Consider the following 24,276-nt stretch of genomic DNA (forward strand, 5'->3'; position numbering starts at 1 on the left):
TTCTTGCACTTATTACACTGTACTGCAATCATTTATCTGTTGCCCCAATTAGACTATGAATTCTTTCTAAGGAGAGAGAAATTCCTACCTCTTTAGCCACAGTACCTGGCACAGTGCCAATTACACAAGATACTTAATACCTACCAAATGAATGTTGACTTCTACAATATGTTTTGAAATTGACTCCTACTTTCCACTGTCACTGTCTTCTACCTCTATCTTCTTATACATCCTTCTGCCTCTAGTTCATCAACCTTCCTAATGCTGCCTAAATTCCTTCTGAAGCACAATTCTGATCATGTCCTGCCTAACCTCAGAAACGTCTTATTGCTGTTAGACCCTGCCTCATCTTCGCTGCCGCTCCAGCAACTCACAGCAACCCACTGATTTTCCAAAGTGACAGCTCAGCTCCAACCTAATTACAAAACTGACCAGGACGTGGGGCAGGTCCACTCTAACCAGCCTCCACTCTAACATTCAATCATGATCTAATGAAGCTTATTAGCATTAGACACCCTTCCAAAGCCAAACTACGATCTGATGGTATTGGTGATAGCTACTCTACGGAAAAATCCATTTCCCCACTCCATTTGACAGCAGTGGTGTACTGGGGGCTGGAGGGATGGGGGAGCAGTGGGGGGGTGGTGAGGAATGACTCTAAGGGGGATCACTATAGAGAATTTTAAAACAATAACGAAACTGACTAAAGGTCAGTCCGCTTTTTTATCATCATAATGAACCACCAATTCTAAACCAAGTCAGTAATAAAATACTCCTCCCTGACAAGGCGGACTGGCCCACCACCATGACTCCTTGGTGAACTACTGGTACTCAGGCATCACCCCCTTCTGAAACCTTTAAACTGCCCCAAAACAGAATTAACCACCTCTTCCTAAACCCTTAATAAATATCCTACAAGGTTGTAAGCACATTAAGGGGACCTTATCTTTAACCTCCAGTATGAACACTTACCCTTCTAGCCAGCTCCCCTTCGATAGTTTGCCTCAGTTATCCAGTAAGGTCCTCAGTGAGTGAAATGCACCAACTCCCATTTCATCTACATTGCTAGATGAAACCATCATGCATTACACTCATCCCTTAAGACCAGATTAACTGCATACAGTATAAAATTTGAATATAAAGGCTGGCAACCACAGAACACCATAATCTGGACCCAATTCTGATTCCTACTACTTAATCTTATTACTTTCCTCATACCAAACTACTTATACTCAGTATATTTCTGCCTATTACATGTAAGTCTTTTCTGTATTACAGCACTTTGTATCTGATTTACCTAACTGTTAAACTCAGAAGGAAATTTAAACACTCAGTCCTGTTTCCGTGCTATAGATGCAATAGACACTCAGTTCTACTGAATAAAACTATGGACAATTAAGACATAAAAGAGTAGAATAAATTTTTATTATACAGCATTTTTATTTTTAAAAAAACTTTACCTTCATAGAATACATTTTCACATTAGAGATTCCCACGGTGGGAAAACAACAACTTATTACTTACAATTTTATATTTGTGAACAGATTATTTTAGGACCAGTAAAATAAACACATTTGAGGATTAAGTCTCCATTTAGAACCTGTAACAATTTGAAACATCTATAAAGGGACCTCCTCCCTACGTGAAACTTCTCTATATTCAGAAACTCTCCAGGTTCTTCTTCCTAGGATCTAGAAATCAGTAATGTGAAATATCAGCATTTCTCATTTTCAAATCTCCCTAGGACACGTAACCATCAGTAACTGGTATCGACTGAAAAGAGGGGGGGGATGTTTACAAAAACAAAACACTGCCTAATTTTCTGCAGTCTTTACTTATGAATTAACAGTCGTTCCCTTTCTCCATCATCCTAGGACAAATATAGAAGTTTGATCAAATATTGAGAGTAATAAAACTGAATTCCCTTTAAAAGTCTGATAAATTAACAGGCAAAGGCTCATATATAATGTTTAGTTATACTGTGAGTCTTCTGAGAAGCTGTGAGACACCCCATTAACTCTCCAGAATACAAAACTCAGTCTCACAACTTCTTGGATACAATTTCTCTCAAATCTTTCTTCAAAGATTAAACTCTAAACATAACTGGCTGATTAGGAGAAGAGGTTTACCAGCGGACTAATCTGTTATTTCCTTCTTATTGTGAGTTGAAATGGCATGACATAGCAGAGGCAAGCAGGTGTACAATCAATTCTCAAGGTGTTAAGTCTAAAGGGTCAGAGCTTCCACAGCATAGCCACAGCTTTGCAGATGCCCACATCATGATAGTTGAAATAACAAAGCCCAGCAAAGGTGAACGCCGAGAGCACCAAAAAGCCTGCCTTGGCAGCTTTCTGCAACGCAGCCCCTCGAACATAGTCAGTAACAACTTGTCCAATGCCCCTAAAGAAAAAAAAAATCACAGTACAAATGAAAAACCACAAGTGATGTTAGAAGGCTATTCGGTTAACTTGGCTGCAAAAAAAATAATCAGTCAAGTCAAAATGCAACTCATGGTAACAAAAATCATAAACCAAAATGAAGGAATCAAGTGTACCCTAACAATAAAGACACCTTCCTATCCTTCAGATTCAATTTTCGAGTCGTTTATATCAAAGACAGTAACTAATTCCTACTCTATTTATAAAATTTTGTTTTTTATTTTTAAACCCAAACAAATGGCCTACAGACTTTTTCATTAATTGAAAAAGAATTTATTAAGCAGATATGTGCCAGAATCTGTTACAGATGTTGAGAGTACAGCAAATAAGACAGCATTCCTGCCCTTATGGAACAAACATTTTAGTGAAGAGAAAGAAAAAGTACATACGTGCTATGAAGAAATATTTTAGAAAGGATGGCTTGAATGAAAAGAACATCCCAAACAAAAGTAACAATGACCTTGGCATCTCTGAGGAATCGTAGAAAGGTTATGTGGCTGGAGAAGAGAGAGACCAGAAGGCAGGGGCAGATCGCATAGGGGCTTGAAGGTCATAACAAGGAGTTTGAATTTTACTCGAAATACAACGGGAAACCACAGCTGTGCTTTAAGTAGGCAGTGACCAAAGTAAGCAGTGACCTAATTTTACTTTTTAAGTAACAGTTCTATTGAGATATAATTCATGTACCATAAAATTAACAATTCTGTAGCTTTTAGTATACTCACACAGAGTTGTACAACACCATCACTGTTTAATCCCAGAACATTTTCATCAGAAACAAACTCTGTACCCTTTAGCCCATTAAGCAATCACTAATTTGTTTTCTGTCTCTACATATTTGCTAATTCGGGACACTTTTTATAAATGAAATCATACAATATACGGCCTTTTGTGTTGAGTTTCTTTCACTCAGCATAACATTTCCAAGGTTCAGCCATGTTGCACCACGGATCAGCACTTTAGTCTTTGTATGGCCAAATAATCTTCCTTTGTAAAAACATATCACATTTTGTTTAGCTATTCATCAATTAAGACACATCTGGACTGTTTCGCCTCTTTGGCTATTATATAATAACACTGCTATGAACATTATTGTACAAGTTTTTGTGTGCGTGGGGACATATGTTTTCAATTTTGGTAGGTATACACCTAAAAGTGAAATTGTCAAGTCATATAGCAACTCTCTGTTGTTAACTCATATTATAACTCTTTGTTATAATAACTTTTGTTAGACCTGCCAAACTGTCTTCCAAGGTAGCCGCAACGTTTTACATTCCCAGCAGAGGTATATGAGGACTCCCACTTCTCAACACTCATTATTGTCCATCTTTTTGATTACAGCCATCCTGGTAAAGTGTAAAGTGGTGTAAAGTGGTATCTCGATGTGTAAAGTCGGTGTAAAGCGTAAAGTGGTATAAAGTGTAAGGTGTAAAGTGGTATCTCAATGAGGTTTTGATTTGCATTTCTCTAATAACAAACAATGTTGAGCATTTTTTCATGTGCTTATTTTCCATTTGCATATCTTCTTTGGATAAATGTAATTTTACCTTTTAAAAAGGTCACTTTGGCTATACGTGGTGAAAGGACAGTGTGGGCAGAAGGGTGGCAAGAACAGAAATAAAAAACTAGTTAGGAAGCAGCCGGAGTAGCCTAGGCAAGGCTGCTGGCTTAACTTGGCTCAGACTACGTTCTGAGGAGAGAACTAACGCAAGCTGATGGACTGGTTGTGGGGTTAAGACAAAAAGTAATACCTAGAATGACTCCCAGGATTTTTGGCTTGAACAACAAGATTTAATTGAATTAGGGAAGAACGGGAGAGAAGGAGGTTTTGAGGGGAAATCAAAAGAGATTTTGGAGGGGGGGCGGAAAGAGTGATTTTTGGCAATATTAAATTTGGGATGACTATTAGACATCCAAGTGGATAAGTCGGTCAGACAACTGGAAATACAAGTCTGCAGCTCAGGAAAAGAAGTCTGATCTGAGCTCACCTTGGAAAAGTGTGTCAACAGAGAAATTTTAAAAAGCCTAGAACGAGCCTGGAGGTCAGACCTTTATTATTCAGAGGTCAGACAAGAGGAAAAGGAGCTGACAGAGAAGACTGAGAAAGTACAGCTGGTAAGGTAGAAGAAAACAAGATGAGTATAGCATCTAGGAAGCCAAAGAAAATTTACTTAAGGAGAGAACAGTCGATTAAGTTGAATGCTGCTGAGTTTCAAGTGGAGGACAGAGAATGGACAACTGGATTTGGAAAAAATGAAGGTCTTTAGTGATTTTGATAAGAATGACTTCAGTTACACAGTTGGGATAAAAAGCCCAATTAATGTGGGTTAAAAAAGATGGGATGCTGGGCTTCCCTGGTGGCGCAGTGGTTGAGAGTCCGCCTGCTGACGCAGGGGACACGGGTTCGTGCCCCGGTCCGGGAAGATCCCACATGCTGCGGAGCGGCTGGGCCCGTGAGCCATGGCCGCTGAGCCTGCGCGTCCGGAGCCTGTGCTCCACAACGGGAAAGGCCACAACAGTGAGAGGCCTTCGTACCGCCAAAAAAAAACCCAGCAGATTGGATGCTAAGGAACTAGTGCACAATTATAGACAATTCTTTCAAGTCTTTTCTGTGTATGTTTGAAAAAGGAAGAGAGAATCAGTAAGGTAATTGGAGAAGTCAATCGTAATTTTTAGAATGTATGACTTTAGGGCTTCCCTGGCGGTCCAGTGGTTAAGACTCCACACTTCCACTTCAGGGGGCACGGGTTCAATCCCTGGTTGGGGAACTAAGATCCCATATGCCACACAGCACGGCCAAAAAAGAAAATGTATGACTTTAGATTTATCTCTTATTCTGATTTTTCACCGATTTAGATGGATCTTCTTTCAAGAAACACACATCAGAGAAATCCTACTGTAGCTGTGAGCTAGTATTTCCATATGCAACTGGAATCTTTTATTGTGAGAGGTCTATCTGGTTAAAGGGTAATTCTAACCAACCCTAGAAAACTAGGTAAGCAAAATCACCTTTAATACTAGCTAGAAAATGATTCTGACAAGTTACTTAACTTCCCTGGGGTTTAGTTTCTACAACTGTAAAACAATAGGGTTGGTTAAGATACTCCCCCAAGTGCTTTCAGTACTAACAATCCAAAAAAAACCTCCCCCACCCATGACAGCATATTGTCCTTGCAAAACAACATAAAAGGGACAACTTAAGGAACCCAATTGTTATTAACAAACTTTCTAGAAGGTTCATTAACTTAGAAAGTCTAACAAACTACACTGGGTAAAATAAATAAAAACTGGAAATTCATCCATTCGACAAATATTTACTTAGTGCTATGTGTGAGATACTGCCCTAGGCACTAAAGATATAACAACAAATAAAAACAGTCAAAACTCCTATTACATTTCTTTTTTTAAAAAGAGCAAAACTGAACTATAGTGTCTAGTGATGCACATTTAGGTAATAAAACTATGATGAAATGTAAGAAAACGATTGCTATAAAAATCAGAATAAAATTTTTTCTGGTGGGGGGATGTTGAACCATTATGACTGAGATACAACACAAGGAAGAGGCTCCTGCAGTAGGTGGCAAAGGTCTATTTCTTGACCTGGGGGGTATTACTGTTATAATAATTCACTAAGCCATAGATTTGATTCTTATGATTTTCTGTATCTGTGCTTTCATTCTCGTGAGGGGAGACAAGAAATATACAAGATAAACAGATGATAAAGTATATTAGAATGAAATAAGTGCTACTGAGACAATAAAGACAGGGGAGAGGGATAAGGAATGTTGGGAGAGACACTGCAATTTTGAGTAAGTCGTTAGAGACGGCTTCATTGAGAAGGTAACATTTAAGATGTGAAGGAAATGAGGCAACAAGCCACGTACATAACTAGGAAAAGTTTCAAGTAGAAGGAACTGTAAGAGTAAAGCCCTGAGGCCTGGAGTGACCCAGGTGTGTTCAAGAATTAGCAAGGAAGCCAGTGTGAATGTGACAGAAAATCGTTGCAAATGAGGAAAGAAAGAGGGGCCAAGACCATATAGAGTCCGTAGATCACTGTAAGAACTCTGCCTTTTAGTTTAAGTAAGATTAGGAGACAATGAAGGGTTTCAAGGAGGGTCTGGACCTGTCTTAATATTTTAACAGGATCACAGGGGCTGCTGTGTTGAGGACAGGAGACCAGTTAGGAGACTACTTCTGGAATCAAGCATGATGACCAGGTTTGGGGCTTGAACAAATAGAAGAATGGAAATGTCATTAACTCAAATGGACAAGAATACTGGAGGAAGAGATCTGGGGAAGATCAGGAACTCAGTTTTATGACATGCTGTGTTCAAAATGTGTACAGATATGAAAGCAAAGACATCAAATAGGCATGTGGATACATAAATCTGGGCATATAAATAGTTTACATATGTTTTAAGGTTCTCTTCAGATCTTCAGTATCTCAACCAACTTCTCCCTCATATGCAATAGTGAGACAAGCTCACAGCAAACAAATTGAGCTGACAATGTAATACTGAAAGGACTGCTGTACTTGCCAGTGACTATGAAGAGTGAGGGCTGCAGCCAGAGAGTAGTCCACCGCAGAGCAAGGATTCAAATAAGCAGCTGGAATTAGGCCCAGGAGCAAAACACTGACAACCCTCTCACCAGTCCAGTGGAGAGACGCAGCCTTGGAACCAGCTGTAGAAAGGAAGGACGAGATTCGTAAGAGTTGCAGGGGGAAACACACATCTCAGTATTTGCCACAAAATAACCCACTGACATAATGGCAAACAGAATGCATGGAAGACTTAACTCTGAGCATAAACAGGGTAAGATAAAGGTAAGTGAGAGATGCAATCTCCTTTCTTTGAAGTCTTTCAGCACAGGGTGTCTCAACACCTACATATGTTAATTAGAAGACAGATCCACTTTGCTTATAGGCAAGAAGATGGACAAAATATCTTTGCAGAATTACCAATCTTGGACTTCAGTGTAATAGACAGATACCTTATGAATATAAGTTGGTGACACCTATGGAATTCCTTTAAAACATCACTCTTTTGTTTACACCTAATCAAAAGTAAAGTAATATTGTAAGTAAAGTAATATTAAAGTAAGTAAAGTAATATTAAAAATCCTCCCAAAAGAAAATTAAACCAGCCAACTCAAAGAGAAGCAAAGTTCTCGGGCTTCCCTGGTGGCGCAGTGGTTAAAAATCTGCCTGCCAGGGGCTTCCCTGGTGGTGCAATGGTTGACAGTCCGCCTGCCGATGCAGGGGACACAGGTTCATGCCCCGGTCCGGGAGGATCCCACATGCCGCGGAGCCGCTGAGCCTGCGCTCCGCAACGGAAGAGGCCACAACAATGAGCGGCACACGTACGGGGTGGGGGTGGGGGAACCTGCCTGCCAATGCAGGAGACACGGGCTCGAGCCCTGGCCTGGGAAGATCCCACATGCCGAGGAGCAACAAAGCCCATGTGCCACAACTACTGAGCCTTCACTCTAGAGTCCGTGAGCCACAACTACTGAAGCCCGCGTGCCTAGAGCCTGTGCTCCACAACAAAAGCCACCGTGATGAGAAGCCCGCACACCGCAACGAAGAGTAGCCCCTGCTCGCCACAACTAGAGAAAGCCCGCCCACAGCAACGAAGACCCAACAGAGCCAAAAATAAATAAATAGATAGATAGAAGCAAAGTTCTACTGTCAACTTTTAGGGTCATGGTTCTTCTTCTGTTCCGTTACTTATAAACAGCCAAAAATAGATATGGAATGTGAAAACTTCTTTTATTTATTTTTTTATACATTTATTTATTTTTATTTATTTTTGGCTACACTGGGTTTTCATTGCTGTGCATGGGCCCTCTCATCCAAGCTGCGGTGAGCGGGGACCACTCTTCATTGCGGCGCGCAGGCTTCACACTGTGGTGGTTTCTCTTGTTGCGGAGCACGGGCTCTAGATGCACAGGCTTCAGCAGTTGTGGCTCACAGGCTCAGCTGTTCTGCGGCATACGGGATCTTCCTGGACCAGGGCTCAAACCCGTATCCCCTGCACTGGCAGGTGGACTGCTAACCACTGGACCACCAGGGAAGTCCCTGAAAACGTCTTTTAAACAAGTGAAAATAAAACGGGCTTTAAACATCTCTTTGAGAGCCTCTACCTTTTTTTGGTTACACACCCCATTGGGAATCTAATAAAAGGATGGAGCTACTTCCTGGAAAAGTGCACATAGATACACACATTAAAAACTGTGTAGGGGGACTTCCCTGGCAGTCCAGTGCTTAAGACTCTGCGCTCCCAATGCAGGGGGCGCAGGTTTGATCCCTGGTCAGGGAAGTAAGATCCCACATGTTGCGCAGCGTGGCCAAAAAAATTTAAAAAAAAAAAATTTTTTTTTTTTTTGGTGGCGCAGTGGTTAAGAATCTACCTGCCAATGCAGGGGACACGGGTTTGAGCCCTGGTCCGGGAAGATCCCACATGCCGCAGAGCAACTAAGCCCGGGCATCACAACTACTGAGCATGCGCTCTAGAGCCACGAGCCACAACTACTGAGCCCACATGCCTAGAGCCCGTGCTCCACAACAAGAGAAACCACCGCAATGAGAAGACCACACACCACAATGAAGACTAGCCCCTGCTCGCCACAACTAGAGAAAGCCTATGTGCAGCAATGAAGACCCAATGCAGCCATAAATAAATAAATAAATAAATAAATTTAAAAAATAAAGACTGTGTATACAACTTTGGGGGAACTTCCTTTAGTCCCATGCACCCCAAGTTAAAACCACTCTGCTAAATCTAACTGAACGAAGTTCAGAAACAAAAACTTTCAAAGATAACATAATTCTAAAAAGCAGGAAAACTATACTTGCCTAATTACTCATAACTCAGATGCAATTATAACTGGTAGACTTAAGAATCAAAAGAATTCTTCTCTGTAAAATACTGATCTTTCTAGACTTTAAAAATGAAAATATAGTTAACTTGTTATTCACCTACAGATTTTCTAAGATTTAATACCTAAACAGTATTCATCCAAGAAATGCCATGATTTTAATATCAACCTAAATAAAAATAAGCATGTCAATTACAGCTATAAATATGCATGATTTTTTAAACTGTCTACTATGCCAAATTATTTGGATCTGGCTCCTCTCCATTAGCTACATAAATAAAAGTAACTAAACTATATTGAACAGATTCTTCCCACAGAACTATTTTCTTTTTAAAAAGTTAAAAAATTTAAAAAGACTTAGACCAGAAGTTTCTGTATGAGTGTAAATGGCATGATTCAACCATGCTAGCATTGTGTGCCCAGGTGTAGGCTAGGTCTTCATTTGACAGAGTTGGACACAAGAGTTCCTCTCAGAGACAGCAAATCCTGCCAAAGGCATGATAATCAGCCCAGATGAAGATGGACATACAATGGTGGCTGGGTGACAGGTGAATGTGCTGTATTCCACACCATCCTGGGGTTGATCGGTCCTGGAGAAATGCTGAGACATGAGCCGGTCTGACCACTGGGGTTCGGAGGAAGAGAGCTAAGGAAAGAGACATAAGGGGGATCATAAGCACCTCTCCTTTAACAGGATTGACAGACTTTCTAAATGACCATAGGCAAGCGATTTAACCCCAAACAGGGAATGACCAACTCATCTGTAAAATGAGGATAGCGTCTATTTCACTGGGCTGCTATGAGATTAGACTAAGTAGCCATGGAAATATTGAAAAATCAATGAACACTTACATAAAAGGGCTTCACTTTGACTAATTAAAAAAAATAACTTATAGCTCCTTTCTTCTCCCATTTATTCATCTATTCATCCAACAAACATTTAATACATGCAAGATTATGCTCTGCACTATAGCAAGAGAGATAAAAGACAAAGTCTTTGTCTTCAGGGAAGTCAGTCTAGTTTGGGAAATACCATCTTCCTTTTCAAGATCAATTTCTCTGCTTGCACTCTTGAACCCATCCCTTTCTGTCCTCTTTTAGATCTTGTCTCTTGGTTTAAAAATAGGCAGACCTAGGTACACCCAACTCTACCAATGCTGCTGTGAGACGATGAGCAATTAAGTTAAATAGTCTCTCCAAGAGTCAATGTCCTCTCTTTTGTAAAATGAAAATACTGGTATTTACTTCATAATACTCCGTTGAAAATTTTAAAATATACGTAAAATGTTCAGCATAATTCCCAGAATGTTATAAGCACTCGATAAAATGTAATTTCTCTCCTGTATCTTTAACCTCTCCTTCCTTCCTACTGACCATTTTCCCTCAACTGATGTAATATAATTAACCCTTCCCTTGATCCTATGTCCTCTAATGCCCATGCACTCTTCCCCTGCTCCCTTTCTTCACTTTCCAAACATGCTTCTTTAAAGTGTTGTCTAAATCACCTCAACTTCCTCATTTCCTTATCATTCTTCAACTCTGAAACTCGTCTTTATCCCCACCAAAGCTGCTTTAGTAAGTCACCAATGGTCTCCTGTGGCCACATCCAATAGACACTGTTTAGTCTTCATCTTATTGGGCTTTCTGCATCACGTGGCACTGGTGGCCTCTCCTCCCTTCTCTTCTCTGAAAGAACTCTCTTTTGCTTCTCCTTTTGATTCTCTCCTCTGCAGCCGCTCTTAAATGTTTGCCCAGGGTTCCATCATCTGCCCATTGCTCTCCTTGCTTCCTATGCCCACCCCTAGACATTTTGTCCACTCAACTTCTAGTGCCTTTAAGCTGATGAAACCCAACTCTGTATCCCCAGGCCTGATATCTCCCCAGAGTTTCAGAAGTTTAAGTGCCTGGAAGGCCTCTCCCCTGAGATACCCCACATGGTCCTCAAACTTACCATGGCAAAAACTAAAATCACCCTTCAACTCACTTTCTCATTTAAAATTGCCCCCCATCTACATGCTTACCACTTTATTTAATGACATCCCAGCCACTCTTTCACTTTACCCAGAAATCTGGAAGTCATGTAGGACATTCCCTCTAAATTCAGTCAAATGCCAAATCATACGATGTATCTCCTAACATTTCCTGAGACAATCTTCTCTTATGTACAACTTTCCAAGTTCAGGACCTCACCATCCTTGCCAACACGGCTACAACAGTGTCTCAACTCGTCTCCCTGACTTATGTCTTAGCCTGCCCCATTTCCCATGATGGCCATCTACCACATTGTTACCAAAGTAGTCAATGTAAACTGCAAATCTATGTCAAATCTTTCAAGGACTCCCCTTCACACGAAGTAAAATGCATACTCCAAATCAAGACAAGTTCTTCTCTGATTTGACTTCAGTTCACCTTTCCAGAACCATCTCACTCCTCATCTTGAGCTTCACACTCTAATATCTGATTTGTTTTGTTTTCTCTCATAACAAGCAGTTTCTACTCCTTCATCATTCTTTTGCTCATCCCAGTAGCCCTAACTGTAATGCCCTTCTTCCTGTGGCCTTCCTTACCCTCAACACTCAAATCAGGCACACCTCCTTCAAGAACCCAGACAGGGTGATCCTTCCAAAACACATAGCTAATATATTCTTCCTCTGGACTGGCATACAATTTACTTACTGCACAGTTTTCTCTTTATGTTATGTTTTCTCTTTATGTTATGTTATGTTTTCTCTTTACATTATGCTTATATGTGTTTTCTCTACAAAAACGAAAACTCTTTGAGGGCTGGAACTATGTTTTTTCACATTTGTAACCCAACCATACTACAGTGCCTGGTATAACACAAATGCCCACTTCTATAATTATCGAACTCAACTCCAAGGGAAATAGGCAAGACGTGGATTGGGACTTTGACCCTGACACTTTTGCGATTCAGGGAGGGAGCACTCTAAAAACAGCGAATGGGGAGAAAAAGAGAACTCATGTGAATAGCCTCTGCAAGACCATAACTTTCAAATTACCCCATCACCACGTCAGCCCAGAGCAGGGGAGATATGCTCTCGGGTAAATATCTGGGCCCGCAGGCAACGCTGGTGATGCCGCGGTTTCGGAAGGAGCCAGAGCTGCCAAAGGGAAGGAGGAGGGACACCCCCGCCCCGCCCCACCCTACCCCCGCTCAAAAGGTCTCACCGCCCAGCAGACGAATCCTCATCGCATTCCCTTCCCCCTAAGCACCTCCGGCTGCCAGGACCCTCACCTCGCCCACCTCCGGCACCGCAGAGGACACTCAGCCTCCAGAGAGTCGCCATGTCGCTCGGGAAGGCTCAAGGTCATCCAGCAACCCGGAAGCAGTCATATGACAACATCCACCCGCAACGACGAAAGAAAACGAGGAAACGGAAAACGCCGGGTGAACCGGAAGTTGGTGTTGGCTCGGTCCCGCCGCACATGCGCACACAGCTCGTCGGAAGGTCCGGAGCTCGACGCAGGCAATGGCGGAGCTGGGTGAGGCGGATGAAGCGGAGTTGCAGCGCCTGGTGGCGGCGGAACAGCAGAAGGCGCAGTTCACTGCACAGGTGCGGGGACAGGGACCAGTGTGAAGAGAAAAGAGGGTGAAGTACAGGTTCCGGGCACCCGCGGAGCTCTGAACGGTGGCGGGGCGGTGCGGCCGCCCTATGCTCCGTGCCTGCTGCGGCCCGTTCTGCTCAGGAAAGAAACGAGTCTCTCCTGCCGCTGGTGACCCGTAGTGCTCAGGTACCCTCTAAGCAAGCCTGTAGTGGGGGGAAAGAGAAGGTGTAAAGCGCAGAAAGGCTCGGGCGACACAAAGGCACGGGAGCCTAGCTTGGCGGTGAGCTCTCTGGGCTGGCATTCGGAAGATTCCGGTTCTAAGCTTGCCTCTGCCCCTTACAGGTCACGTGCCCATAGACAAAACGCCCGTCCACTGTAAGTCTTGGTTTCGCAGTCGCCCGCTGCCTCACTGGATATCGAGGATCATATGCAATAATGTATTGGAAAACGATAGAGCAGTAGAGCATTATTGGATCAAGGTGGGCTCTGAAGTAGTCGGTCTAGACTGTTAGTTTAGAACAAGGGTTTTGGAGCATGGTTCCAACCGCGGCGTTGCCCCTTTCTAGCTGCATGACTAACCCTAAACCTAGTTACTTAACCGTGCCTCTTAAACGGAGGTGATAGTCATCTTTTAGGACCGCAGAAAGGATTGACTGCTTAGTACCCAGCCTCCCAAAGTAGTTAAGCCCTTGGTAAATGGTTATTCCCCCGTGTTGGGAGGAGGGGGGGAGGGGGTGGGAAGGGGAGAGTTCGCTGAATGTAAGTAGCAAGAACCCTGGTTAGAAATCTTTGGGTGCTGAACATTATGAAAGTGCATACATTTTCTGTGCCTGTGTGTGCATTTTTCTGTAGATTGGGCCCGTAACCTTCATCGGATTCTCAGATATGTCCATGACCCCAAAAAGGTTAAGAACTACTTAAGAATAGGTTTAGAATGAGATGAGTGCAGTGGTTTGGGGGAATTAATTGGTACCATAGCCTCCCAGCTTACGCTGGTGCTAGTTTGGAAATATAAAAGAAGGTATTAATCCTGCCTGAGATTTTCTATCTGACTAAGGAAGTGACACAGTTAGAAAATAATAGGCAGTGCTCTCAAGGAGGTAATAATTTAAACTGTGGAAAAATCTTTAGGGAGGAGTATTGAGAGTCAAGTTGAGTATGCTGTGTGTGGACCTCATTGAAACAGATGGGTTGGGTGTTAAATAAGGGAGTGCCCTCAGTGGCTAACAGAGAAACTGATGCATTAGGGTGACTTGATGGAAAGTACATATTTTTTAATTACTAAGAAAAACAGAAAAGGAGAGAATAAAAGGATTGTTTCAATGTAGGGATGAGGAGTTGGTCCATATTGGTAACAAATTAGAAGTGAGGAGAGAGTCAAAGAATAGTCAGGTGACAGAAAATGAGAAAAATGGGAAGGAAATAAAATTCATAGAGTTAGGCCTGTCTGCAGACCCCAAGTTGTTACTATTTTTCTTTCTTCTTAGGTGCATCACTTCATGGAGTTATGTTGGGATAAATGTGTGGAGAAGCCAGGGAATCGCCTAGACTCTCGCACAGAAAATTGTCTCTCTAGCTGTGTGGACCGCTTCATTGACACTACTCTTGCTATCACCAGTCGGTTTGCCCAGATTGTACAGAAAGGAGGGCAGTAGGCCACCCCGTGGGAGAATGACTGAAGAAGCAAAAGACTTATTATTAAGCAGGTTGAAGGGCCAGCAGGGGAATGTTGTCAACCCATTGTCAGGTTAACTTCAGGCTGTTACCAAGCCTGTTGGTGCTAAAAAGTAAGAGATCAAATGTTCAAAAAGTGAAATTTATTTATTGGGAATTCAGAAATTCCATCTTGTATCACAACAGTTATTCAATAAATGTGAATTCTCCAACTCTCTTTTTTTAAAATCCCATTTTAGGGTTTAATATATAGATCTCTGATTGGCAGGAACATTAGAAACAACTATGTTCCAAGGCCAATAGTGCAAATGAGAGATCTTAGGTTTTGAAGAGCCACCCTAAGCCATATTTAAGGGGGCTGGAAGAACCATCAAAGCCTTACCCTAAGGCATAGAAGAGAATTTGGGGTTGAGAAAGGTGAAGAACAGAAAACAGCTTTATTGCTTATACAGGACCAAGAAAAGGTAAACATGGCAAAAAACAGAACAGGCAAAATGTGTATTCACTGGGAAGAGGCCTGCTAGTATGAGAGGAAGGGAAGGTCAAGACCCAAACAGAACCAACTTCCTGGAGAAGCCTTGTTCCAATGGCCCATCTTCCTGAGTCTGTGCTTAGAATCAGTACTTTAATAGCACAGAAACTATGCTAAAAAAAAATTAAAAAAAAATCCATGTAGAAAACTCCTTCCCACGAAGATTTCACTTGCTCCAAGAACAAAACAATTGCATTAGGTTAAGAGGTAGTAATTATATAGACTATTCATCCCTGCTTGGGCCACTAATAATCCCAAAGGTAAAAATATGCACCATGGGACATCAACAATTAAGTACCAAAGTATTAATATTTCAAATAAATATCCCAAAAAGTAGCACCTGCTTATAATCAAGGGATAGGGAACCTCTGGCCAACCATGTATTTTATGACTAAGCATTTTATTAGAAATCTGTTCTGTAAAGAGAACAAATTTAATAGTTAAGAACTACAAAATATTACCACCTCATGGAATGTTGTCATAGTCTATTGCTGGTGTCGTACAGTCATGCTACCATGAAGTATTTCTGTATTACACATAGGGAAAGTAAGGCCAGGGAGGTTGACTTACCTGCTCCGGACCTCATAACCAATGAATGGCAGACCAAGACCAAAAGTCTGCGCCTTCAAGCTTTACTTCACCCATGAAGTGACGACCAAGAAAAAACAATGTCACTTGATCTGCCGTAATGAAAATAATTCATGTGTTCTGCCAGCCTTCTTCCAGTGATATTTTGGTTTCTTAAGAATTAACATAGTAGGGATCACAGTATATAGCAAAGGGAAATAACAAGGTCTCTGCTTGGTGCTTTAATCCAAAGGCAGACTAGGAAGAAACGGATATGTCCCTGAGAAGCCTATTTCATTTTGGAACTGATTCAATCTAGTTTCAGGAAAAATCTAAAGTTCATTAACAGATTAAGAAATGAACAAGGAAGACAACACTTAAATAGCTGTTGCTGCCCTGAATCCTGTTCAGAGCACCATTAGCACAACTAATGCCTAATTCTTCCTCATTTGGTTGAGGACTTACCTAAGAGAACTGAAGAAATAATTCTGAACACAAGTGCATTTAAGCAATAAACAATGGAACTAGAAAACCTTTTACTATCCAATTACCATGTTTAGGGGTATACTGAGTGTAGCCACAGACCCTGTCCAACAGGGAAATTTGTCAAAAACTCCTAGTCTCCCAGTAACAGCTGTCTATGGATGTTATCATGAATGGAAAATGTTTGTTCTTATGTTCATTTCCTCATCAAGTAAACTGGACCACACCTGTGGGGTCAAAATACAGAAAGATCAAAAGCACCAAGGCTAAAGACAAAGTCAAGTTGTGGCACCTACTATGTAAACAGACAAGAGCAACATGATGTTCCCTTATCATACCATTGTATACAGCACTAGTTCCAATCCATCTCTTGACCCCCAGCCCTTGCTTTCCCCAAATTCAACATTCCAATTGGTATACCCAGGTCATTACTGGATTCAGCTTTCCGGGTCCTTTAATTTGCTGCATATGCACTCTACGCTAAATGTGATTAATCACAAAAAATAATCTCTTCAAGAAACCTTCATAACAAAATAACCAACTCCCTATTAACAATAAGAGGATCAAGTTTAACAGGCCAAAATAGAAGACAAGTCGTCTGTCAGAATGTATATAGATGGCACAGGACAGCTCTGACCTCAGGCCCCCTGTGCTGAGCAATAGAGTCACTGGCAAATCCCCAAGGTGTAAGAGCTGTAAATATCCAGAGTCATGCAGGAAACATGTTTCTTTCTCATTTAGTCATCCTCTGAACTCTCAGCAGACCTTTCATCTGTAGCCACTTTCCAATTTGTGCGTTTGTTTGTCCTCTCCTGTATTTCACTGTTAACTACAGGGATGTGGGCTTTTTTATCTCTCTTTTTCCTTTTGGTTTTCTTAGTGTCTCTCTCCTCACTTTCCTCAGAACTGCTGGATGCAGAATCATCTGACTGGGAAGTGTTACACTCTGCCTCTAAGAATAAAGCAGATTTCTTGACAGATTTTTTCCTGGATTTTTTCTTGCGCTTATGTGGTTGTTTCCTTTTCCTGGTACTAGAAGCCCCAGTTTCTTCTGAGAACTCACTTGAGGAATCTGCTGTTATATCTGTGGCTTCCTTTTTGCTTTTCTTCTGTTTTTTGTGTGACTTTTTTTTCTGCTTTTTTTTGTGGGATTTCTTTGACTTCTTGTGTTTGTGAGATTCATGGGTAGATGATTTTACCTGGGGAGATGTTTTCTTCCCATTGGTAATATCCTGCTGATCACTACTAATAAAAAAGAAAAATTGCTTTACTATAGAAAATAAGTGTATTTATATAATTTTTATATTCTGCTTTCTAGATGGGAAGTTGGGGTTAACATCTGAATTTTAAATCAAAACTGATATAGTGTTACTATGAGACTTTATCACTGAGTTTTTGTTTCCTCATCTTTAAAATGAAGACAAAAATTCTAATCTGCCATATTGAGTTACTGTATGGAACACTATATATAAAAAAAACCTACATGCTGTAGATAATGCCAAATATCAGGGAAAGGCAAAATACCAGTCATCTCCCAACTAAATCTCCTATTATTTCTCTGGTTACATTTTTAATGGCAAATGTTGTATACTTTATAAAAATTACTAACTCGGGACTTCCCTGGTGGTCCAGTGGGTAAGACTCTGAGCTCCCAATGCAGGGGGACCGGGTTTAATCCCTGGTCGGGGAACTGGATCCCACGTGCATGCTGCAACTAAGAAGTTCGCATGCCGCAACTAAGAAGTCCGCAAGCTTGCTGCAACTAAACATGCCGCAACGAAGATCCCACCTGCCTCAACTAAGACCCAGTGCAGCCAAAATAAATAAATAAATAAATACTAAAGTAAGTCTGTAAATCATTTATACATATACATATATCCACTCTTTCAAAAAAAAAATTAAGAACTTAATTTATAATTCAGACTGTGTACTAATCTTACTTTCTAACTTTTTTTCAGTAAGTGTACTTGCCTTACCTGTCTGTTTCAAATTCTTCAGGGTATAACTCTTTATATCCACTGTGACCCCATCTGTAAAATAACATTTTAGTACATGTATTGTTAAAGCAATGCATACATTTCTTAAAAATTAAAGACAAATTAGACTTAGGAGTGTACATTTACAGAGACACACAGAACCAAGAAAAAAGAGATATGGTAGAGCCAACACCACATTTATAGCTCGGTAACTTGGTTACATTTTCTGTACTGAACGCTCATTTCAGACACAAAGGATTCCTTTGTCCATTGGTAAGAAAACTTGACATTTTCTTCCTTAAGAAACACTAAGGGGCTTTTATATTCTACTCTTCAGCTGTGAAGTACTTCTCCAAAAACACTTCATAACATAATGCTGTCTACCTTAGGACAACTTTTTTTAAGTAACAACTTTATTGAGATATAATTCATATACCATAAAATTCACCCTTTTAAAGTGTACATTTCAGTGGCTTTTAGTATTTTCAGAGTTGTGCTACCATCACCACTAATTTCAGAACATTTTCATCACCCCCAAAAGAAACAATCCATTAGCAGTCACTCCATTCCTCCATCTCCCGTAGCCCACGGCAATCACTAATCTACTTTCTATCTCTATAGAATCATCATGAGTGGCCTTTTGTGTCTGCTTTTCTCACCGAGCATAATGTTTTCAAGGTTCATACATGTTGTAGCATGTATCAGTACTTTATTTATACTGCCAAATAACATTCTATTACCATCCCATATACCACATTTTTTTATCCATTTATCAGTTGATAGACATTTGGGTTTCCACTTTTCTGGCCATTATGAATAAATATGCTATGAACATTTCTGTATAAGCTTTTGCAGAGATAATTAATTTTTAAAAGTACACATTCTCAGGCCAAATACCATTAATGGTCACAGGAATTTAGTCACAAACCTGTCTGGCATGTTAGCTTCATAATCATGTAACTTCTTGTTCCAGGATTTAGCCTTAAGAAAATCATCATCCAGTGCCCCAGAAATTTCATTCTTTGGCCTCCAATAGTCTCTTTGACTTTCTTCATCAAAACCATCACTACGCATCCGGCTGTAAGAGAAAACAGAAGAACTTTTAGATAGAAAAGCAATCTGTGAGGTTATTTTATGGAATATCATGAACAAAACTCACTGAACAGGCTAAGGGGAGACAAAAACAACCTGATACTTAATGTTAAAAAAATACTTTTTTTTAACATGATCTGTTCCTCTCTATTAATTTGTACAGTTAGGTGTTCAATGAAAATATGATCATCACTACCCGTCCTATTGCAGAGTATAGACGAAATGACTTTTCGACTGTGGCATGCTGTACCTCACTCACTGATCCTCAAAGAAGGAAGCAGAGCATAATCACAGCTGGGGACATTTCAAACTGCCCTAGAGATTCTGAAATACACTCCCTTCCCTGAATATCAGCAACCTGCTGTAGTTAAGTCAGAGTAACAGTGGGAGCAAGGTGTAACCCATGAGTAAGTTGGGGTGGATAAACAGTTGAGAACCACTGACTTAGCCTGTACTTACAATATCCACTAACCAGTCACTAAGCCAGTTAATTGGTTATCCAAAATATTTGAGGACCTCCTATGTGCCTGCCAGGCACTGTTCTAGCTGCTGGGACTATAATGGCAAGTGAGACAATCAGAAACCTGTCCCTAAAGAGATTATGTTTTAAAGACTTATTCATTATGACAGGCATTAATAGTCCACTCCAAAAGAACAATATTTTGTTCCTGGAAATGCTGCTTGTAACTGAATAACCAATACAAAACAAATCATCATCTGCACTAAGTACTTCCAAATTCTCCAAGAACCATCTTCAGAGAGAAAACAGACTGACAAGGTATTTATTTTTATGTTGAGACTCTGCCTTCTTTACCATGGATACCCTGAATACTTTCTTGTCAAAAGCCATTACACACAGCCAATCACACTCCAAAGTCCACACACTGCACAGGCACACTACTTAAATATCTCACTATTAACTATTTCCCTGTGTGGTTTTAGAAATCAGCATTATTACTTTATAATCATTTTTCATACACACAGATCTATACTAACAGGCATATGAGACGCAGGAGATGTTCCCAATACTCAGATATTCCTACACCTCCACAGGTAAGACAACTAAGCCTGCATGATCCTTCATATCCACACTCAAATTATTAAGAAGGTAATGTGAAAGGTTGTGTGACTAAGATAGTAAGAAGATGGGGCAAAGAAAAGGCTGAGAGAGAATGAAAGACTAATAGGGGAAAGGTGTGAATGATCAGCTAAGTGACCATAAGATACCTATAGAAAATCTTAATTTAAAAGCCATCAGATAAGGTCAGAATCCACAGAATCCTTAACGTTTACAATTGTTCAAGGCAGAATTTTTAAGTTCTCCATTGCAAATAAGTGCAAAAAGTGGGGCCACATGCATCATAGCCATTACCTTTATGATTGGGTCTAGATTTATTGAAGAGGAAAGGCTTAAGGACTCACAGAACTGAATTCATCTATCTTTAGCATACCATAATGTTTTTAAACAAAAGTTGATGATTCTGAATGAGATGAGAATTATTTTGGTTCTCAGAGTCGCAACTTCACCTTGAACTGCTGGGTAACATTTTCCTTTTCGCCCCCCGGTACGCATCTTCCATCTGTTTCTCCAGTTCTCTTATTTTCCACATATCTGATTCCTCCTGAATCTGGATTTTTTTTTTAAAGGAAAGAAATAAAAATAAGTTACTAAAAATAACACATTACATCACCAAAAAGTAACTGAAAATACGGTCTGCACTAATTACTGGATTACAAACTGAGTTTTGATCAGGAACCTGGGAAACAAATTCTGGTTTCTCTAGAGTGATTAAACAATCCAATCTAGTAAATCTCAAATATGTAGAATTCTGCAGCAACAAAAGAGCTTTTTCACCCCTGCATAGACACACTTATCACCTTATTAACTAAGCAATTATGCTGCAATTAGCAAATGATAATCCCTTATGTTTCTAAAATGCTTTATGATTTTAACTATATCATCTCTCTATTGAACTTTAAGCAATCTTATGAGGAAAGCAAAGCAGGTACCATTATTATATTTTACTGAGAAGAAACAAAAGCTCAGAGATTTTTACCGAAGTCAAAAAGCTAGTAAGGACGGGTCTTGAAACTTTCTAGGCTAAGTCTCTTTTCACAACATAATAATTTTTGTTAAAAACAAAGCAAAACAAAACAAACAGCATGGGAACTGTTAGAGAATTTCCTGAAAGGCAGAGTATAGCTGCACAAAGAACAATAATAAATTTTATTTCTAAGTCCTCCTGTAATATTTTGTTAAATCTGTCCTAGATTTATCTTTTTTAGCCACTGCTTTCAAATCTAAGCTCACCATCCAACTGGGGTGGTTTATGCAATTGCAGAGGCTGCTTAGGTAACAGTTATACCCTCACTCACAATGAGAATATCAGGTGATATGACAATAATAACATTTGTGGTCAAACTAGTTGTACGGTTCACCAAAGAAAACCAAACAAGGGTGCTTGACCCTTGTTTCATTATATGTGCTCTCGTAGGTGACCTCACCTACACTCATGACCTCTATCATTTCCTATATCAGTAATCCCCAAATCTTTATATCCAGCCTCAACTTTTCTCTAAGACTGAATTGCGAACTATTTGGACATCCTATAAGCATTTCACCATCAAGATGTTCAAAACCAAACTAATTACCTTTCCCATCACACTTGTCTCTTTTCTTTAGTTCCCTAACTCAATTAATGGCACCATCATCATTCACCCAGTCACACAAGGTGGTTATATTTGATTCCGTAATTATCACTATTATCCAATCAATCATCAAGTTCTTTGAACTTTATTGCCTAAATTCCTCATCTTCATCCCTGTCACTGTTTTCAAGTGAACCACTCATCATCTCTCACCTGGAACATTGCAATTGCCTCCTAACTGGTCCCTCTGCTGTTTCAACCCATCTGATCTATCCCCTACCCAGCTAACAAGTCATCTTTCTAAAATACAAATACAATCATGTCAAACCCTGCTTAAAAATATCTGATGGTGGGCTTCCCTGGTGGCACAGTGGTTGGGAGTCCGCCTGCCGTTGCAGGGGACACAGGTTTGTGCCCTGGTCTGGGAAGATCCCACATGCTGCAGAGCGGCTAGGCCCGTAAGCCATGGCCACTAAGCCTTCGCATCCGGAGCCTGTGCTCCGCAACGGGAGAGGCCACAACAGTGAGAGGTCCGCATACCACCAAAAAAAAAAAAAAATTTGATGGTTTCTTTATTGCCTACAGGAAAAAGTCTAATCTCCAAGCATCACAATCCAACTCAATTTACCATTTGGGCCTCATCCTCTGCCACTACCTCCCACATTCTCTACTTTCTGGATGCATACAATTTCTTGCCCCAAATGCTTCATGTTCCTTGCCATACACTAGTACATAATGTTCCCTCTGTCCTGAATGATCTTTTACACCTGGTAAACTTGATCCTGTTCATCAAGAACTAGTTCAAATAACACCCATTGTGTGAAGCCTTTCCTAATTCCCCAAGGCAGATTTCATTATTCCTTCCTCAGTGCATAAAAGGACTTTGTGTATGTCTGCATTACAATACTTATCAAACTATATTCTAATTATTTTATCGATCTTTGTCTCTTCTAACTGTATCAAAATAATTCCTAGCACACTGTATGCCCTCATTAAGCATGTGGAATAACTAAGTTGTACCTCTCACCTTATTGTGAGCATCTGTGTGCCGGATGACGTTCCTCAGGAGGACTTTCCCCAAGGGAACTCGGGACATTCTTCAATCTGAAATGAATCAATAAGTAACATTTAATAATAATTTATTTTATTACCTTATCTTTTATTACTATGTTATAATGAAGCATGAGATAAAGGAAAGATCACTGAACCAGAAGTCAGAGGTCCTGAGGAATAGTTTTTCCTTCACCATTAAAAGGGGAAAACACCTGACCACACTACTGTGAGGATAAAAGGAGATAATGTTCATGAGAGTTCTTTGAAACTGCACCAAATTAAGTGCTTTCAAGAGACCCATTTTATTTAATCCTCAAAATAACTATGTTTTATGAGGCAAGTATCTTCATTCCTATTTTGTAGATGAAATTCCATTAAAGCCATAACTTGCCCAGGCCACATAGTCCAAGGCAAACATGGTTCAGACTAGAAATCAACTCCCGAATCCCAAAATTAGTTTGCAATTAAACACCTAGATTTGAGAGTGTCAGGACCACAAATGTCAACAGTAAAAAAAACTGACGCCTAAAAACATTAAATGCAGAGATGCCCTAAATTTCTTCATTCAAGAGAATTTTATGTTCTATTTTGTACAGAAGCCTCCAAAAAAAATAGATGACAGGGATATTCACGTGTGTAGCCAGCAGGGGCTTTGTGCACCACTCCAACGCTCACTCACCCCTCGATCCTGGGGAAATCAGGCATCTTGCTAGTGTGAGACGAAGAACCACTCCATTACAAGATCTCCTCCGACCCAGAAGCCAAGCAAAGGCAGCTCTGCAGCTTCACCCGAGTCCTTCGTGAAAACGCAGCCTTCCCACCGGTTATTCCGCCCTCACCCGTGGCCCAGGCCACGGCCGCCTTTCCCTCAGCCCAGGCCGACAGGCAAATATCTCTCCGGACTGAGGCCGGAGGCTGCTCCGGCGCGGAATCCGGACGGCCTGGTTGGCTGGGGCATTCCCCGCTCACGCTCCTCTGGGATGGACCCGGGGGTTGGGTTTCGCTCCCCAAAAAGGATGGGGGCACTTTGGACGGGTACGACCCTCGACTGGGCCCCAATTTGTATCTAGAGTGGCTGACGGGGGGGTTGGGGCTTCCAAGTGGAAGACAGAGAAAATACCCCCATCTTCGTCACCGGGACCCCTGCCCCCCAGCGGCCACGGAGCTCCCGGTAACCTTCCCTCCAAACGCCCTCCCCACACAAACACACACAAACACACCCATACCGTGCGCCGCAGCCTCGCGTGGCGGGGGTGGGGGAGGAAGCGGTCTGAGAGAAGAGGGTGCCGACTTCCCTTCCAGGCCGGAAGTCGTGCTCTTGAGAAATTCTTCCCACCAACAGGAGTCCCAGAGACTCCCACAGGAGG

General features: G+C 41.0%; 3 protein-coding genes across 8 annotated transcripts; 1 reads left to right on the forward strand and 2 right to left on the reverse strand.

The window, feature by feature from the left end:
- Nucleotides 1–1,403: 1,403 nt before the first annotated feature.
- Nucleotides 1,404–12,747, reverse strand: SDHD (succinate dehydrogenase complex subunit D). 3 transcript variants are annotated; one of them, XM_027082321.1, is made up of 4 exons: nt 12,583–12,747; nt 9,847–9,963; nt 6,977–7,121; nt 1,404–2,400 (listed from the first exon to the last, which is right to left on the reverse strand). In XM_027082321.1, the coding sequence occupies exons 1-4, from the start codon at nt 12,623–12,625 to the stop codon at nt 2,235–2,237; spliced, it is 471 nt and encodes a 156-aa protein (XP_026938122.1). In that variant the 5' UTR covers nt 12,626–12,747; the 3' UTR covers nt 1,404–2,234. The 3 variants fall into 3 exon arrangements, with proteins under 3 accessions (XP_026938122.1, XP_026938120.1, XP_026938123.1); XM_027082319.1 differs by having other exon boundaries at nt 12,574–12,747; XM_027082322.1 differs by having other exon boundaries at nt 12,507–12,620.
- On the forward strand, nt 12,748–14,771 carry TIMM8B (translocase of inner mitochondrial membrane 8 homolog B). The gene is made up of 2 exons (XM_027082323.1): nt 12,748–12,892; nt 14,372–14,771. The coding sequence occupies exons 1-2, from the start codon at nt 12,809–12,811 to the stop codon at nt 14,537–14,539; spliced, it is 252 nt and encodes an 83-aa protein (XP_026938124.1). The 5' UTR covers nt 12,748–12,808; the 3' UTR covers nt 14,540–14,771.
- Nucleotides 14,687–24,274, reverse strand: NKAPD1 (NKAP domain containing 1). 4 transcript variants are annotated; one of them, XM_027082318.1, is made up of 6 exons: nt 24,136–24,274; nt 22,884–22,960; nt 20,736–20,836; nt 19,045–19,194; nt 18,117–18,170; nt 14,687–17,382 (listed from the first exon to the last, which is right to left on the reverse strand). In XM_027082318.1, the coding sequence occupies exons 2-6, from the start codon at nt 22,950–22,952 to the stop codon at nt 16,878–16,880; spliced, it is 879 nt and encodes a 292-aa protein (XP_026938119.1). In that variant the 5' UTR covers nt 22,953–22,960; nt 24,136–24,274; the 3' UTR covers nt 14,687–16,877. The 4 variants fall into 4 exon arrangements, with proteins under 4 accessions (XP_026938119.1, XP_026938117.1, XP_026938118.1 ...); XM_027082316.1 differs by having other exon boundaries at nt 14,687–17,385; XM_027082317.1 differs by having other exon boundaries at nt 23,589–24,274.
- Between the last annotated feature and the right edge of the window lie 2 nt (nt 24,275–24,276).

This window comes from Aethalodelphis obliquidens, unplaced genomic scaffold (assembly GCF_003676395.1).
Source record: "Aethalodelphis obliquidens isolate GAN/ISIS:26980383/991018 unplaced genomic scaffold, ASM367639v1 scaffold46, whole genome shotgun sequence".
Classification (NCBI taxonomy): Eukaryota; Metazoa; Chordata; class Mammalia; order Artiodactyla; family Delphinidae; genus Aethalodelphis; species Aethalodelphis obliquidens.

Coding starts and splice junctions, on each gene's coding strand:
- SDHD (XM_027082319.1), bottom strand. CDS start 12,625: ATGGCGACTCTCTGGAGGCTGAGTGTCCTCTGCGGTGCCGGAGGTGGG. Junction 7,122..9,846: donor CCTGTCACCCAGCCACCATT/GTATGTCCATCT, acceptor TCCTTTCTACAG/CTGGTTCCAAGGCTGCGTCT. Junction 2,401..6,976: donor CTCACTCTTCATAGTCACTG/GCAAGTACAGCA, acceptor TTTTTTCTTTAG/GGGCATTGGACAAGTTGTTA.
- TIMM8B (XM_027082323.1), top strand. CDS start 12,809: ATGGCGGAGCTGGGTGAGGCGGATGAAGCGGAGTTGCAGCGCCTGGTG. Junction 12,893..14,371: donor AGGCGCAGTTCACTGCACAG/GTGCGGGGACAG, acceptor CTTTCTTCTTAG/GTGCATCACTTCATGGAGTT.
- NKAPD1 (XM_027082316.1), bottom strand. CDS start 22,952: ATGTCCCGAGTTCCCTTGGGGAAAGTCCTCCTGAGGAACGTCATCCGG. Junction 20,837..22,883: donor ACACAGATGCTCACAATAAG/GTGAGAGGTACA, acceptor AAAAAAATCCAG/ATTCAGGAGGAATCAGATAT. Junction 19,195..20,735: donor ATGTTACCCAGCAGTTCAAG/GTGAAGTTGCGA, acceptor TTTCTCTTACAG/CCGGATGCGTAGTGATGGTT.